Source organism: Tachyglossus aculeatus, chromosome Y4 (genome assembly GCF_015852505.1).
Source record: "Tachyglossus aculeatus isolate mTacAcu1 chromosome Y4, mTacAcu1.pri, whole genome shotgun sequence".
NCBI lineage: Eukaryota > Metazoa > Chordata > Mammalia > Monotremata > Tachyglossidae > Tachyglossus > Tachyglossus aculeatus.
In genome coordinates, this window is record NC_052096.1 from 1,611,985 (window position 1) to 1,627,835 (window position 15,851).

General features: G+C 54.2%; 2 protein-coding genes across 2 annotated transcripts; one reads left to right on the plus strand and one right to left on the minus strand.

The window, feature by feature from the left end:
• Positions 1 to 56: 56 nt before the first annotated feature.
• Positions 57 to 2,727, plus strand: MPIG6B (megakaryocyte and platelet inhibitory receptor G6b). The gene is made up of 4 exons (XM_038768206.1): positions 57 to 604; positions 1,977 to 2,065; positions 2,413 to 2,495; positions 2,653 to 2,727. Exons 1-4 carry the CDS (start codon positions 57 to 59, stop codon positions 2,725 to 2,727), a joined length of 795 nt encoding a protein of 264 aa, XP_038624134.1.
• Positions 2,728 to 3,759: 1,032 nt separating this feature from the next.
• Positions 3,760 to 9,584, minus strand: DDAH2 (dimethylarginine dimethylaminohydrolase 2). Its single transcript, XM_038768807.1, is given in 8 exon segments — positions 3,760 to 3,878; positions 4,776 to 4,925; positions 5,128 to 5,184; positions 5,186 to 5,248; positions 5,425 to 5,498; positions 6,895 to 6,994; positions 7,332 to 7,733; positions 9,531 to 9,584. Coding segments are annotated over 7 exon segments (852 nt in total). The 5' UTR covers positions 7,623 to 7,733; positions 9,531 to 9,584; the 3' UTR covers positions 3,760 to 3,761.
• Positions 9,585 to 15,851: the final 6,267 nt, after the last annotated feature.

The window sequence follows — 15,851 nt, forward strand, 5'->3', positions numbered from 1 at the left end:
CTCGTCCCCCCAGCCTTCCCTCCGGTCCCGGCCCCTGGTAGCCCGGACTCGCGGACATGGAGGCGACTGTGGGGCTCCTCTGGCTGCTGACCCTTGGGGAAGCGTGGGGGAGCGGGCCAACCGGGTCCGCGGGCTGGGGAAGGGGCGAGGGGCCGCTGCTGTTGGCCAACGTGAGGGAGAAGATTCGTCTGTCGTGCGACGGGATCCTCCGGCCCCTGCGCTGGGCCTGGGCCCCCCGCTTCCCCAACTGCGGGTCCAGGGTCAGCCCGGGCCGTCGCTCGGTCCTGGGCCCAGCCGTCGCCCCCTCCTCCAGGCTGCCCTTCCTCCAGCGCCTCCGGGCCCTGCCCCCGGGCATCCGGGAGCTGGAGTTGACCGTGGCCCGGGGGGACTCGGGGACCTTCTACTGCATCGGGGAGCCGCGGGACACCGAGAGCCGCGTCCGGGTCACCGTTAGGGAGGACCTGGCCGCCTGCCTGCCCCAAAGGGCCCCGGCCAGGCCTCCCCCCACGGCCTCCCCCGTGCCCCCCGGACAGCTCTACCCGCCCCTGGCCGCCGGGCTGGTCCTCGGCCTCGCCGGGCTGGGCCTGGCCTGGAAGCTGCGACGGTGAGTCGAACTGCGACATCCTAACAATCAATCAATCAATCAATCAATCGTATTTATTGAGCGCTTACTGCGTGCAGAGCACTGGACTAAGCGCTTGGGAAGTACAAGTTGGCAACATATAGAGACAGTGGGCTCACAGTCTAAAAGGTCTAAAAACAGTCTAACAACGATCATTACAGTGTTTGTTAAGTGAAATTCACTCATCAAATTGATTGAGCCCGGGCTGGATGCCTGGGAGAGGACAAAGCGGTAATGGACAGAGATGAGCCCTACCCAACGATGGATGGGCTCCCCCTTCTAGACTGGGAGCCCGTTGTCGGGCTACCCATTGCCAAATTGTACTTTCCAAGCGCTTAGTCCTGTTCAATATGATTGAATCATAGCACTGATCACTTTGTAACTTCCCCAGCGCTTAGAACAGTGCTTTGGACATAGTAAGCGCTTAACAAATATCATCATTATTATTATTATTATTATTAATAATAATTGTATTTATTAAGCGCTTACTATGCGCAGAGCACTCCTGGGGAGGCTACAAGGCGATCAGGTTGTCCCACGGGGGGCTCACAGTCTTAATCCCCATTTTCCAGATGAGGTCACTGAGGCCCAGAGAAGTGAAGTGACTCGCCCAAAGTCACACAGCTGACAAGTGGCAGAGAAGCAGCGTGGTTCTGTGGAAAGAGCCCGGGCTTGGGAGCCGCAGGTCATGGGTTCCAATCCCAACTCCGCCACTTGCCAGCTATGTGACTTTGGGCAAGTCACTTCACTTCTCTGGGCCTCAGTGACCTCATCTGCCAAATGGGGATTAAAACTGTGAGCCCCACGTGGGACAACCTGATCGCCTTGTATCCCCCCCAGCGCTTAGAACAGCGCTTCGCACATAGTAAGCGTGTAACAAATGTCATCATTAATCGCCAGAGCTGGGATTTGAACCCATGACCTCTGACTCCACTAAGCCACGCTGCTTCTCTATTGAATGAATGAATGGGTTCAGTCTAGAAGGGGGAGAAATCGCGGGGTGGGGGGCGGAGGAGGGCGAAGACGAGGGATGGGAAGGGGCTTTGGGCAAGAGGGAGGGCATAGGGAAGTGAAAAGGTGGTGCCAACCCCAAATGGGCAGGGAGGACCGGGGATGGGGCTTGGTCTCACGAGGAGGGGCTAGTGAAAGCGAGAGGATCGGCCCCAGCCCCAAATTGACGGGGAGGAGGGGAAAATGGGAGGGAGGATCTAGTGAAAGGGAGAGGGCTCTGTCATCCCCAAATTGATGGGGGAAGGTCCAAGAGTGGGGAAAGGGTAGAATTTGGACCCAAGAGGAGGAGGAGGTAATGAGAGATGGATTAACTGACCGGGAATGTCCGAATCCAGGGTTGCAGGGGCGGGAGAGGCAGTGAGCCTTGGGGAGTGGCAGAGCTGTTAAGGAGAGGGCTTTACATCCGAGGAATCGGGGAGAGGGTCAAGCAGGGTGAGGATCCCCACAACACTCCTTCCTCCCAGCAGTCGGTCCTCCAGCCCAGCGCTCCCTTCAACCCTGGGCACTGGTAAGCCAATTCATTCAATCGTATTTACTGAGCGCTTACTGTGTGCAGAGCACTGTACTAAGGGCTTGAGCCAATTCCCTCAACCCCACTTCCCTTTCTCTTCCCCCTCACGCCCCCCCCACTCCTCTTCCTCTCTCCACCTTCCCTTCACCAGAGTTCCCTTCCCCGCACACGCTCTTCCCAGCTTCCTCTCCCTGAGGAAGGGGTGCCGTCCCACTGGGAAGCGGCGGACTCCCACCTCCCCGCAACCTTCTCGGCTACTTCCCTGCAGGCTTGGTTCCAGGGGAGGCCAAGACACTGCCCCCGGCACCGGAGGAGCCCATCCTGGAGCGGGGGGATTCTGATTTGGACAAGGTGGGGAGCTTGGGGGGTTGGAGGGGCAGGCGCCTGGGCTCGGTGCGGGGGAGGAGAGCTGGGAGATCAGGCTGTAGGGGGAAATGAGGGGCAATGGGACAGGAGAGATCTGTAGTATGACCTCTTTACGCCTCTCCAGGGCCCTCTCTATGCTCAGTTGGATCACGCTCCCCGTTGGAACCCCCGCCGGCAGAGCCCTGACACCCCCACCATCTATGCTGTTGTTGTCTGATGGACTGGGACCCCTCCTCTCCCTCTGCCTCATCCCCACTAACCTCCTTCCCCCACTAGGAATAAAGTGCCGTGGCTCTGGAACAAGCAGCTTGTCATCCCTCTATTCGCTACAACAAAACTCTGTCCTCTCCAGGCCCGGAATCACCTCTCAATTGGTCTGGCCCAGCCCTCATCATCACCATCATTTATTGAGCGCTCACTATGTGCAGAGCACTGCACTAAGCCCTTGGGAGAGTACAACATAAGCGTTGGAAGACGTATTCCAGGCCCACAGTGAATTTACTCTCTTAACCCCGGCCCCAGCCCTCCCCATCCCAGCGCCCCCTCCCCATTCCAGCCTCACCCCTCATCATTGTGACCCCATCTCTTCTCAGTTCTGGCCTCGCCCCTCATCATTATGACCCCATCTCTTCTCAGTTCTGGTCCCACCTCCCCAGCGCTCTGGGCCCACTCATCATCCTTCGAGCCCCACCTTCTCCCAGTTCCAGCCCCACCCCTCGCCACTCCGAAACACTCCCCCCGTTCGTCCCACCCCTCACCACTGTGAGCTCACTGTGGGCAGGGAATGATTCTGTCTGTGGTTGCATTGTACTCTCCTAAGCGCTCAGTACAGTGCTTTGCACACAGTCAGTGCTCAATACATGATTGAAGGAGCCCACCCCCTCACAATTCCAGCCCCACCTCTCCACCTGTTTTGAACAGGCCCCTCATTGCCCCCTTTCCTCCAATCAGATGCCAACGGGCAGCGTGGGATGGGAAAGGTCCGGTCCATCTTTATTGGTTCCTGGCTGGGGGAGGGACACCAGTTCCTCAGGGTCTCCCCACCATCACCTCCCCATCCCCAGCCTGTCCGGCCCCCTCGGCTACCCTGGCCCCTCTGGCCCTCCCGGTCAACCCGATCTCCCTTCCCGGTCCAAGGGCTCCTAAGACGCCCTGACGTCCTGGATGGCTAGGCCCTACTACGCCGCTACTCTACACGTCGTCCCTCTCCCGTGAGGGGTCCCGCCCCTGTCCCCCGGCCCCCCGCCCCGCTTAGCTGTGGGGACGGGTGCTGAGGACAAGGCAGAGGGAGCTGAGCCCCGCCCCGGCCTTCTCCAGCTCTGTGCAGGACACGGGGACCAGAGTCACATCTGGGAGCTTCTGCAGGGCCTGAAAAATGGGAGCGGGGAGAGAGGATAGACCATCAGCAAGAGAGCCTGCCCACACTTCCTGCCTTCTCCCTGCGGGAAGAGAAACAGTGTGGCCTAGTAGAAAGAGCCCAGGCTGGGAATCGGAGGACCTGGGTTCTAACCCCGACTCCGCCGTCTGCCTGCTGCCTGACTGTGGGCAGGTTAATTCCCTTCCCTGTGCTTCAGTTACCTCATCTGTAAAATGGGGGTTAAGCCCCCCATTTGGGACAGGGACTGTGCCCAACCTGATTAGCTTGTATCTACCCCAGCACTTACCCAGCACCATAAACTGCCTGGCACAGAGTGAGCCCTTAAATACCACCATCAAATCAAATGAAAAAAAAACAGATCCAGCCCTTGCTTCCCTCCCTCTCCGTGCAGTTAAGGAAACGGCATGGCCTAGTGGAAAGAGGAGTCCGGCCCTGGGAATTACAAAGCCTGGATTCTAATCCTGGCTCTACCGCTCGCCTGCTGGATGACCTTGGCCTAGTCACTTCACTTCTCCGGGCCTCAGTTTCCTCATCTGCAAAATGGGGATTCGACACGATCTCCCCTCTAAACCGTGAGCTGGGACGGGGGCTGGATCTATCTTCTCTCTGCCCCAGCACTTAGTTCAGCACTTTGGCACATAGTGAGCACTTAAATACAATAATAATGATAGTAATAATAGTTGTAAAAAATGATACTGATAAATCCCACTCAGCACTTTCCTGGAGAGAAGGGAAGTCCTGCCCCTCACTTCCAAACTCTTGGGGCTAGATCTCATCCCATCCCATCATTTCCTGTCCAGGGAGAAGTCCCACCCCTCGGTCTTCCTCGGTCTCCCTGAGTCTTCCTCGGTGTCCGGGAGCAATCCCAGCCCGGGCCCCTTCCTCACCTCCTGGCTGTTGGGCAGATCCCCACCCCCACGGTGCAGCAGGAAGGGGGGGGCTCCGGCAGGGCCGGGCCGCAGGAAGAGGCAGTCGGCAGCTGCATCGTCGGGAAGGGTCAGGGAAGCGTAGGGGTGATCCGTCAGTGAGGCCATGGCCTGGGCGGAGGCGGAGAGACGAGGTGGGCAGAGGAGAGGTCAGAGCCCACATGGGGTGGGACTCCCCTCGCCCCAAGGCCTCCTCCCCATCTCAGATTCCCCCCCACAACCCTCCAAATCTCTGTCCCCTTTCCCTAGCTGGCCAACCGAGGGGTCCGCTCCCCCCACTCTCGCTCCCCGGGCTCCGTCCAGCCCCGCTCACCCTCACGGCTCTCTGGGCGGCTTCACTGCTGCCCGCAACGACCGTCCGGGGCCCCCCCCATGCCGCAGAGCCCCCGCAGATGGCCAGAGCCAGAGACTGGCACTGTGGAGACGGCAAAGTCCTGAGATGAAGGAGAGGGGAAGGGCGGGGAGGGGGGACAGGGTCCAGAATCAGATGCAAGATGCCACATGGTAGAGACCACCCCCTTCTCAAGCTCTTCCCATCCCAGTCCCTCCCATTTCTCTCTCCCCTCACCCCCTTTTCCCAGCCTTTCCCCTGCCCTTCTCTTCCTCTCACCCTGAACGTATCAGCCACAATCTCCGCTCCTTGGTGGTTGGTCCACTTGGAAAGTCCTACAAAGAACTCTCGGCCTGTGCGGGACGTAGAGCCAAGTTGGGGATGGGGAAGGGCGGGGATAAGAAGGCCCCTCTGGCTCCCCATATTCCCAAGCTTCTGACCTTCCCAACCCTCCTCCCCTGGTAGTCTTCCTCCCCTGGCAATTCCCGCCTCTTTCTCTCTCAGGCTATTCATTCATTCAATCGTATTTATTGAGCACTTATTGTACGCAGAGCACTGTACTACTACTACTACTACTACTAATGATAGCATTTATTAAGCGCTTACTATGTGCAAAGCACTGTTCTAAGCGCTGGGGAGGTTACAAGGTGATCAGGTTGTCCCACTGGGGGCTCACAGACTCCGCCAACTGTCGGCTGTGTGACTTTGGGCAAGTCACTTCACTTCTCTGGGCCTCAGTTGCCTCATCTGTAAAGTGGGGATTAAGACTGCGAGCCCCCCGTGGGACAACCTGATCACCTTGTATCCTCCCCAGCGCTTAGAACAGTGCTTTGCACATAGTAAGCGCTTAATAAATGCCATTATTATTATTATTATTCATCCCCATTTTACAGATGAGGTAAATGAGGCGCAGAGAAGTTAAGTGACTTGCCCAGAGTCACACAGCTGACAGTTGGCGGAGCTGGGATTTGAACCCACGACCTCTGACTCCAAAGCCCGGGCTCTTTCCAGTGAGCCACGCTGCTTCTCCAACTAGGTGCTTGGAAAGTACAATTCAGCAATAAAGAGAGACAAACCCTGCCCACACCGGGCTTACAGCCTAGAAGAGGGGAGACGGACATCAAAACAAGTAAATAGGCATCGACATCAATAAATAGAAATATTTGGACACATCAAATAATAGACACATCAAAACAAGCAGCGCAGTCTAGTGGAAAGAGCCCAGGCCCGGGAGTCAGAGGCCCTGGATTCTAATCACGGCCCTGCTGCTTGTCTGCTGTGTGACCTTGGTCAAGTCACTTAACTCCTCAAGGCCTCAGTTTCTCCATCTGTAAAATGGGGCTCCAACATCTGTCCTCCCCACCCTTAGACTACGAGCCCCGAGTTGAACAGGAGCTTACACGGTGCCCACTCCAGCGCTTGGCGCAGTACTCGGCTGGGAGAAGCAGCGTGGCTCAGTGGAAAGAGCCCGGGCTTTGGAGTCAGAGGCCATGGGTTCGAATCCTGGCTCTGCCAACTGTCAGCTGTGTGACTTTGGGCGAGTCACTTAACTTCTCTGGGTCCCAGTGACCTCATCCGTAAAATGGGGATTAAGACTGTGAGCCCCCCGTGGGACAACCTGATCACCTTCTAGCCTCCCCAGCGCTTAGAACAGTGCTTTGCACATAGAAAGCGCTTAATAAATTCCATTATAAAAAAAACAAGGGCTTAACCGCCTAATAATTACTGCGTTATTATGATTATTATTACCGGTGAACAGCACATCAGTCCCGTCTAACGTGGCATTTTCATCTCCAACCTCCATGATCCGAAGCCCCAGGTCCTGAAGGACTTTGCGGACGCCGTCGATCTGGGGAGGTCGGGGGCGGGGGCTGAGGGCCCGGACCAGGAGGGAGAGGGGAGCGGGCAGAGCAGGGGAGAGGAGAAGAGAGGGCAGGTGCGGGGGCTCAGGGCAAGATGGGCGGGGGCAGATTTGTTGGGCGAGGTGCGGGGGCGGGAGGGGAGAGTGGAAGGGTCAGGGAAGGGCTTCGCGGGATGGGGACAAGTCCAGCCGACTCTTCCCCAGGTCACCCCAGCCTGGGGTGTGAGGAAAGAAGGCAGGGTGATGGGATCCGAGGGTCCATGGGACCCCTAGCTCTCATCCCCCATCCTCCAGCTGCCTCCCTCGGGGCCCCAGGTGTTCTTACCTCCAGCCGGCGGGCCGGGCTCCAGGGCCGGGTCAGCAGGGCCGTGTCCCCTTGGATGATGGCGGTGTCCCCCAGCAGGGGACACAGGGGCAGACCCTCCTCCGGAGGCAACTCCAGCAATTGCAGACCCAACCGTTGCCTCAGTTTCCCCCCCAACACCCCGTGCTCCCGCTGCGCCTTTGCCAGGTCCAGGACGGGCCCTTCCCTGGCGCCCTCCTCCCCCAGGGCCGCCGGGACCCCGCGGATCAGGGCATGCGAGTAGCGGCCCAGCCCCTCCCCGGGGGTGCCCATCTCCCCTTCTCTGGCTGTCTCTCCGTCTCTCCTTCGGGCACCGGCCCTCCTCCTTTCTCCCTTTCGGTCTCCTTTGGGTGTCGCCTCTCTTCCGACTTTCTCCCCCTTGACCTGCCAGGACGGAAAGAGAAAAAGACAAAGAGAGAGAAAGAGAGGATGCCCAAGGTGGGGTGCTGAGTGGGGTCTCCCTGTCACCTCAAACCAACCTGACTTTGGACCCCCGGTTTGGGCGTCTCTCCTGACTTTTCCTGGGTGTCGGGAGGAGGAGGAGGAGTTTTCCGGCCCCCCTAAACCGTGCCGGCCATCCTGTAGCGGCTCCACAGGGCCGGGCCGCCCCAACCCCGCAACAGCTGCTCGGATGGTCTCACTCCCCAACTATGCGTTGGCCGCAACCCCCTTAACCCTTCCGCTGTCTGCTGGGCGGTGAGCAGGCCGGACGCCTGGGTCCCAGGAAAAGGGGAAGGGGAGGAAAGGGTGGTCGCGGGAGGGAATAACAAAGGACTGGGCGGTTGGGGCCGGGGGTGTTGAAGGGAGAGAGGCAGATGGTCGGGGGGCCTGGGTCCCGGGCGCTGACCGCTGACCACTGACCACTACGAGGTTAAAACCCAGTTCCACCCCTGTCACGCAGCTATTGGTGAGAACCCAGTTCAAACCAGTCCGGGTCCCGGGGGGCTGGGAGAGGTCCGAAGTGGAAAGTGGACTGTGAGCCCGCTGTTGGGTAGGGACCGTCTCTATATGTTGCCAACTTGTCCTTCCCAAGCGCTTAGTCCAGTGCTCTGCACACAGTGAGCGCTCAATAAATACGATTGATGATTGATGATTCATTCAATCGTATTTATTGAGCGCTTACTGTGTGCAGAGCACTGGACTAAGCGCTTGGGAAGTCCAAGTTGGCAATCCCTGCCGAAGCCCCTTTCAGGCCCCGACGAGCCACAATGAGCCCCTTGTTGGGTAGGGACCGTCTCTATAGCCATTCATTCATTCAATCGTATTTATTGAGCGCTTCCTGTGTGTGGAGCACTGGACTAAGCGCTTGGGAAGGACAAGTTGGCAATAAATAAGCTCATTGAATTCATTGAATGAATGAATGGAGAGAGAGAGAGATCAATAAATATGAATGAATGGAGAGGGAGAGAGAATGGGGCAGGGGGCGGCAGCCGTGGTGGGGTCATTCATTCAATCGGATTTATTGAGCGCTTCCTGTGTGCAGAGCACTGGACTAAGCGCTTGGGAAGGACAAGTTGGCAATAAATACGCTCATTGAATGAATGAATGGAGAGAGAGAGAGGGAGATCAATAAATATGAATGAATGGAGAGAGAGAATGGGGCGGGAGGCGGCCTCCGTGGTGGGGTCATTCATTCAATCGTATTTATTGAGCGCTTCCTGTGTGCGGAGCACTGGACTAAGCGCTTGGAAAGGACAAGTTGGCAATAAATAAGCTCATTGAATTCATTGAATGAATGAATGAATGGAGAGAGAGAGTGAGAGTGAGAGAGAGAGAGAGAGAGAGAGAGATCAATAAATATAAATGAATGGAGAGAGAATGGGGCGGGGGGCGGCCTCCGTGGTGGGGTCATTCATTCAATCGTATTTATTGAGCGCTTCCTGTGTGCAGAGCACTGTACTAAGCGCTTGGGAAGGACAAGTTGGCAATTCTCTCTCCACTCGTTCGTATGTATTGATCTCTCTCTCTCCGTTCATTCAGTCGATCGCATTTATTGAGCGCTTGCTGCGCGCAGGGCACTGTACTGAGCGCTTGGGGGAGGCCAAATCAGCCCCCCGCCCCTCCCCCCAGGTCCCCGGGGGTGATTGGGGGGGCAGGGGTGGGGGGGGGTCTCCGTCCGGGGGCCCCAAGCATCTCCCCTGGCCCCCCGGGGGGGGGGGTCCCCCGCTCCCCCAGACTCACCGAGGTGTCCCCTCCCAGGGTCGGGGGGCGCGGCGGCGGCGGCGGCGGCGGGGGCGGCGGGGGCCGGGCATTGTCTGGACGGGCCCGGGGCGGGGCGGGGCCTCCTCCCGGGACCCGCCCCGCGCGCCCCCGCCCCACCGGGGACGCGCCCGGTAACAATAATCCAGCCAGCCAGCCAGCCAGCCAGCCAGCAGTCGGCTTTCTGGAGCGTTTACTGGGTGCAGAGCACTGGACTAAGCGCTTGGGAAGTCCCAGAACGCGCCCGGTAATAACAATCCATCCATCAATCGTCTTTATGGAGCGCTTACTGGGTGCAGAGCACTGGACTAAGCGCTTGGGAAGTCCCAGAACGCGCCCGGTAATAATAATCCATCCATCAATTGTCTTTATGGAGTGCTTACTGGGTGCAGAGCACTGGACTAAGCGCTTGGGAAGTCCCGGAACGCACCCGGTAATAATAATCAATCAATAAATCAGCTTTCTGGAGCGCTTACTGGGTGCAGAGCACTGGACTAAGCGCTTGGGAAGTCCCGGAACGCACCCGGTAATAATAATCAATCAATAAATCAGCTTTCTGGAGCGCTTACTGGGTGCAGAGCACTGGACTAAGCGCTTGGGAAGTCCCAGAACACGCCCAGTAATAATAATCCATCCATCAATCGTCTTTCTGGAGCGTTTACTGGGTGCAGAGCACTGGACTAAGCGCTTGGGAAGTCCCAGAACACGCCCAGTAATAATAATCAATCCATCAATCGTCTTTCTGGAGCGCTTACTGTGTGTAGAGCACTGGACTGAGCGCTTGGGAAGTCCCAGAACACGCCCAGTAATAATAATCCATCCATCAATTCTCTTTCTGGAGCGCTTACTGTGTGCAGAGCACTGGACTAAGCGCTTGGGAAGTCCCAGAACACGCCCAGTAATAATAATCCATCAATCGCCTTTCTGGAGCACTTACTGTGTGCAGAGCACTGGGCTAAGCGCTTGGGAAGTCCCGGAACGCACCCGGTAATAATAATCAATCAATAAATCAGCTTTCTGGAGCGCTTACTGGGTGCAGAGCACTGGACTAAGCGCTTGGGAAGTCCCAGAACACGCCCAGTAATAATAATCCATCAATCCATCAATCGCCTTTCTGGAGCACTTACTAGGTGCAGAGCACTGGACTAAGCGCTTGGGAAGTCCCAGAACGCGCCCGGTAATAATAATCAATCCATCAATCGCCTTTATGGAGCGCTTACTGTGTGCAGAGCAGTGGACTAAGCGCTTGGGAAGTCCCAGAATGCGACCGGTAATAATAATCAATCCATCCATCAATCGTCTTTGTGGAGCGCTTACTGGGTGCAGAGCACTGGACTAAGTGCTTGGGAAGTCCCGGAACGTGCCCGGTAATAATAATCCATCAATCAATTGTCTTTCTGGAGCGCTTACTGTGTGCAGAGCACTGGACTAAGCGCTTGGGAAGTCCCAGAACACGCCCAGTAATAATAATCCATCAATCCATCAATCGCCTTTCTGGAGCACTTACTGGGTGCAGAGCACTGGACTAAGCGCTTGGGAAGTCCCAGAACGCGCCTGGTAATAATAATCAATCCATCCATCAATCGTCTTTGTGGAGCGCTTACTGGGTGCAGAGCACTGGACTAAGTGCTTGGGAAGTCCCAGAACGTGCCCGGTAATAATAATCCATCAATCAATTGTCTTTCTGGAGCGCTTACTGTGTGCAGAGCACTGGACTAAGCACTTGGGAAGTCCCAGAACGCACCCGGTAATAATAATCCATCCATCAGTCATCTTTCTGGAGCACTTACTGGGTGCAGAGCACTGGACTAAGCGCTTGGGAAGTCCCAGAATGCGCCTGGTAATAATAATCCATCAATCAATCATCTTTATGGAGCGCCTACTGTGTGCAGAGCACTGGACTAAGCGCTTGGGAAGTCCCAGAACGCGCCCGGTAATAATAATCCATCAATCAATTGTCTTTATGGAGTGCTTACTGTGTGCAGAGCACTGGGCTAAGCGCTTGGGAAGTCCCGGAACGCACCCGGTAATAATAATCAATCAATAAATCAGCTTTCTGGAGCGCTTACTGGGTGCAGAGCACTGGACTAAGCGCTTGGGAAGTCCCAGAACGCGCCCAGTAATAATAATCCATCAATCAATCATCTTTATGGAGCACTTACTGTGTGCAGAGCACTGGACTAAGTGCTTGGGAAGTCCCAGAACGTGCCCGGTAATAACAATCCATCCATCAATCGTCTTTCTGGAGCGCTTACAGTGTGCAGAGCACCAGAGTAAGCGCTTGGGAAGTCCCAGAACACGCCCGGTAATAATAATCAATCAATCAATTGTCTTTATGGAGCGCCTACTGTGTGCAGAGCACTGGACTAAGCACTTGGGAAGTCCCAGAACGTGCCCAGTAATAATAATCAATCCATCCATCAATCATCTTTCTGGAGCGCTTACTGTTTGCAGAGCCCTGGACTAAGCGCTTGGGAAGTCCCAGAACGTGCCCGGTAATAATAATCAATCCATCAGTCGCCTTTCTGGAGTGCTTTCTGTGTACAGAGCACTGGACTAAGTGCTTGGGAAGTCCCAGAACGCGCCCGGTAATAATAATCCATCCATCAATCGTCTTTCTGGAGCGTTTACTGTGTGCAGAGCACTGGACTAAGCGCTTGGGAAGTCCCAGAATGCGCCCGGTAATAATCCATCCATCCATCAATCGTCTTTCTGGAGCGCTTACTGTGTGCAGAGCACTGGACTAAGCGCTTGGGAAGTCCCAGAATGCGCCCGGTAATAACAATCAATTCATCCATCAATCACCTTTATGGAGCGCTTACTGGGTGCAGAGCACTGGACTAAGGGCTTGGGAAGTCCCAGAACGCGCCCGGTAATAACAATCAATTCATCCATCAATCATCTTTACGGAGCGCTTACTGGGTGCAGAGCACTGGACTAAGCGCTTGGGAAGTCCCAGAACGCGCCCGGTAATAATAATCCATCAATCAATCACCTTTATGGAGCACTTACTGTGTGCAGAGCACTGGACTAAGCGCTTGGGAAGTCCCAGAACGCGCCCGGTAATAATAATCAATCCATCAGTCGTCTTTCTGGAGCGCTTACTGTGTGTAGAGCACTGGACTAAGCGCTTGGGAAGTCCCAGAACGCTCCCGGTAATATCAATCAATCAATCAATCATATTTATTGAGCGCTTACTGTGTGCAGAGCCCTGGATTAAGTGCTTGGGAAGTCCCAGAACGTGCCCGGTAATAATAATCAATCAATCAATCGTCTTTATTGAGCGCTTACTGGGTGCAGAGCACTGGACTAAGCGCTTGGGAAGTCCAAGTTGGCAACATAGAGAGACGGTCCCTACCCAACAGTGGGCTCACAGTCTAGAAGAATAATAATGGCATTTATTAAGTGCTTACTATGTGCAAAGCACTGTTCTAAGCGCTGGGAGGGCGGAGCCCCCCATAATAAGAATAATAATGATGGCATTTATTAAGCGCTTACTATGTGCAAAGCACTGTTCTAAGCGCTGGGGAGGTTACAAGGTGATCAGGGTGTCCCAAGGCGGGGCTCACAGTCAGTCATTCGTTCAATCGTATTTATTGAGCGCTTACTGTGTGCAGAACACTGGACTAAGCGCTTGGGAAGTCCAAGTTGGCAGGCACTGTCCCAATTCTATTTAAGTGCTTACTATGTGCCAGGCATTGTACTAATTATTCTATTTGTTAAGCGCTTACTATGTGCCAGGCATTGTACTAACTATTCTATTTGTTAAGCGCTTACTATGTGCCAGGCGCTGTACTAATTATGGTATTTATTGAGCGCTTACTATGTGCCAGGCACTGTACTAATTAGGCTATTTGTTAAGTGCTTACTATGTACCAGGCACTGTCCCAATTACGCTATTTGTTAAGCACTTACTATGTGCCAGGCACTGTACTAATTAGGCTATTTGTTAAGCGATTACTATGTGCCAGGCACTGTACAAATTATGGTATTTGTTAAGCGTTTTCAGTGTGCCAGGCACTGTCCCAATTATGATATTTGTTAAGCGCGAACTATGTGCCAGGCACTATACTAATTATGGTATTTGCTAAGCACTTACTATGTTCAGGCACTGTTCTAAATGCTGAATAATAATAATAATAAGGATGATGGCAGTGCTTACTATGTGCGAAGCACTGTTCTAAGTGCTGGGGGGATAAAAGGTGATCAGGTTGTCCCACGTGGGGCTCACAGTCTTCATCCCCATTTTACAGATGAAGTCACTGAGGCTCAGAGAAGTGAAGAAACTTGCCCAAGGTCACACAGCAGACATGTGGCGGAGCCGGGATTAGAACCCATGACCTCTGACTCTCAAGCCCGGGCTCTTTCCACTGAGCCACGCTGCTTCCCAGTAAATAAAAACTTGTACTTCCCAAGCGCTTAGTCCAGTGCTCTGCACACAGTAAGCGCTCAATAAATGCGATTGAATGAATTAATTAAAATAATGGTATTTGTTAAGCGCGTACTATGCGCAGGCACTGGACTAAGCCCTGGGGTTGGATACAAGTAAATCGGTACTAAGCGCTGGGCTAGATCCAAGCTAAGCAGGTTGGACCCAGCCCCTGTCCCAACTCTTCATCCCCATTTTACAGATGAGAGAGCTGAGGTGCAGAGAAGGGAAGTGACTCACCTGAGGACACACAGCAGACAAGTGGCGGAGCTGGGATGATAATAATAGTAATAATAAGAATAATGATGGCATTTATTAAGCGCTTACTATGGGCAAAGCACTGTTCTAAGCACTGGGGAGGATACAAGGTAATCAGGTTGCCCCACGTGGGGCTCACATCCCCATTTGACAGATGAGGTAACTGAGGCCCACAGACGTGAAGTGACTTGCCCAAAATCACACAGCTGACAGTTGGAGGAGCCAGGATTTGAACCCATGACCTCTGACTTCAAAGCCTGGGCTCTTTCCACTGAGCCACGCTGCTTCTCAATAAAAAAAAAAAAAAAATAATAATAATAATAATAGCATTTGTTAAGCGCTTGCTATGGGCAAAGTACTGTTCTAAGCGCTGGGGAGGATACCGGGTGATCAGGTTGTCCCACTTGGGGCTCACATCCCCATTTGACAGATGAGGTAACTGAGGCCCAGAGAAGTGAAGTGACTTGCCCAAAGTCACACAGCTGACAGTTGGCGGAGCCAGGATTTGAACCCATGACCTCTGACTCCAAAGCTTGGGCTCTTTCCACTGAGCCCTGCTGCTTCTCAATAATAATAATAATAATAATAATAATAATAATAATAATAATAATAATAATAATAGCATTTGTTAAGCGCTTGCTATGGGCAAAGCACTGTTCTAAGCGCTGGGGAGGATACAAGGTGATCAGTTTGCCCCACGTGGGGCTCACATCCCCATTTGACAGACGAGGTAACTGAGGCCCAGAGAAGTTAAGTGACTGGCCCAAAGTCACACAGCTGACAGTTGGCGGAGCCAGGATTTGAACCCATGACCTCTGACTCCAAAGCCCAGGCTCTTTCCATTGAGCTACGCTGCGATGAGAACCCAAGTTCTTCTGATGCTCTATTCACTAGGCCAGCACTTATGTGTCTGCTAACCGTTGTACAGGACTCTCCCAAGCGCTCAGTACAGTGCTGTGCATACTGTAAGTGCTCAATAAATACCACTGATTGATTACTGTGTGCACAGCACTGTATTAAGCGGTTGGGAGAGTCTGATATTAAATAGTTGCTCCCCCACTAAGCACTTGGGAAGTACAAGTTGGCAACATATAGAGACGGTCCCTACCCTTCTGAACATGTCCGTAATTTACTTATATTAACGTCTGTATCGTCCTGTAATGTCTGTATCGTCTCTATCGTAAGTTCGTTCATTCATTCAATCATATTTATTGAGCGCTTACTGTGTGCAGAGCACTGTACTAAGCACTTGGGAAGTACAAGTTGGCAACATATAGAGACGGTCCCTACCCAACAGTGGGAGGGAACGTGTCTGCTTAGTGTTCAAGCATAATAACAATAATGCTGCCATTTGTTAAGCACTTACTATGTGCAAAGCACCGTTCTAAGCGCTGGGGAGGTTACAAGGCGATCAGGTTGTCCCACGGGGGGCTCACAGTCTTCATCCCCATTTTCCAGATGAGGGAACTGAGGCCCAGAGAAGTGAAGTGACTTGCCCAATTCAGGCATTTCTGCACTCCCACCCCCAGACTTCAGTGTCCCGGTTCCCCGGGTAGAAACTGCTTCCTTCCGTACAAGCAAAATCCATATTTTATTACTGAAATATCAAACCCGCC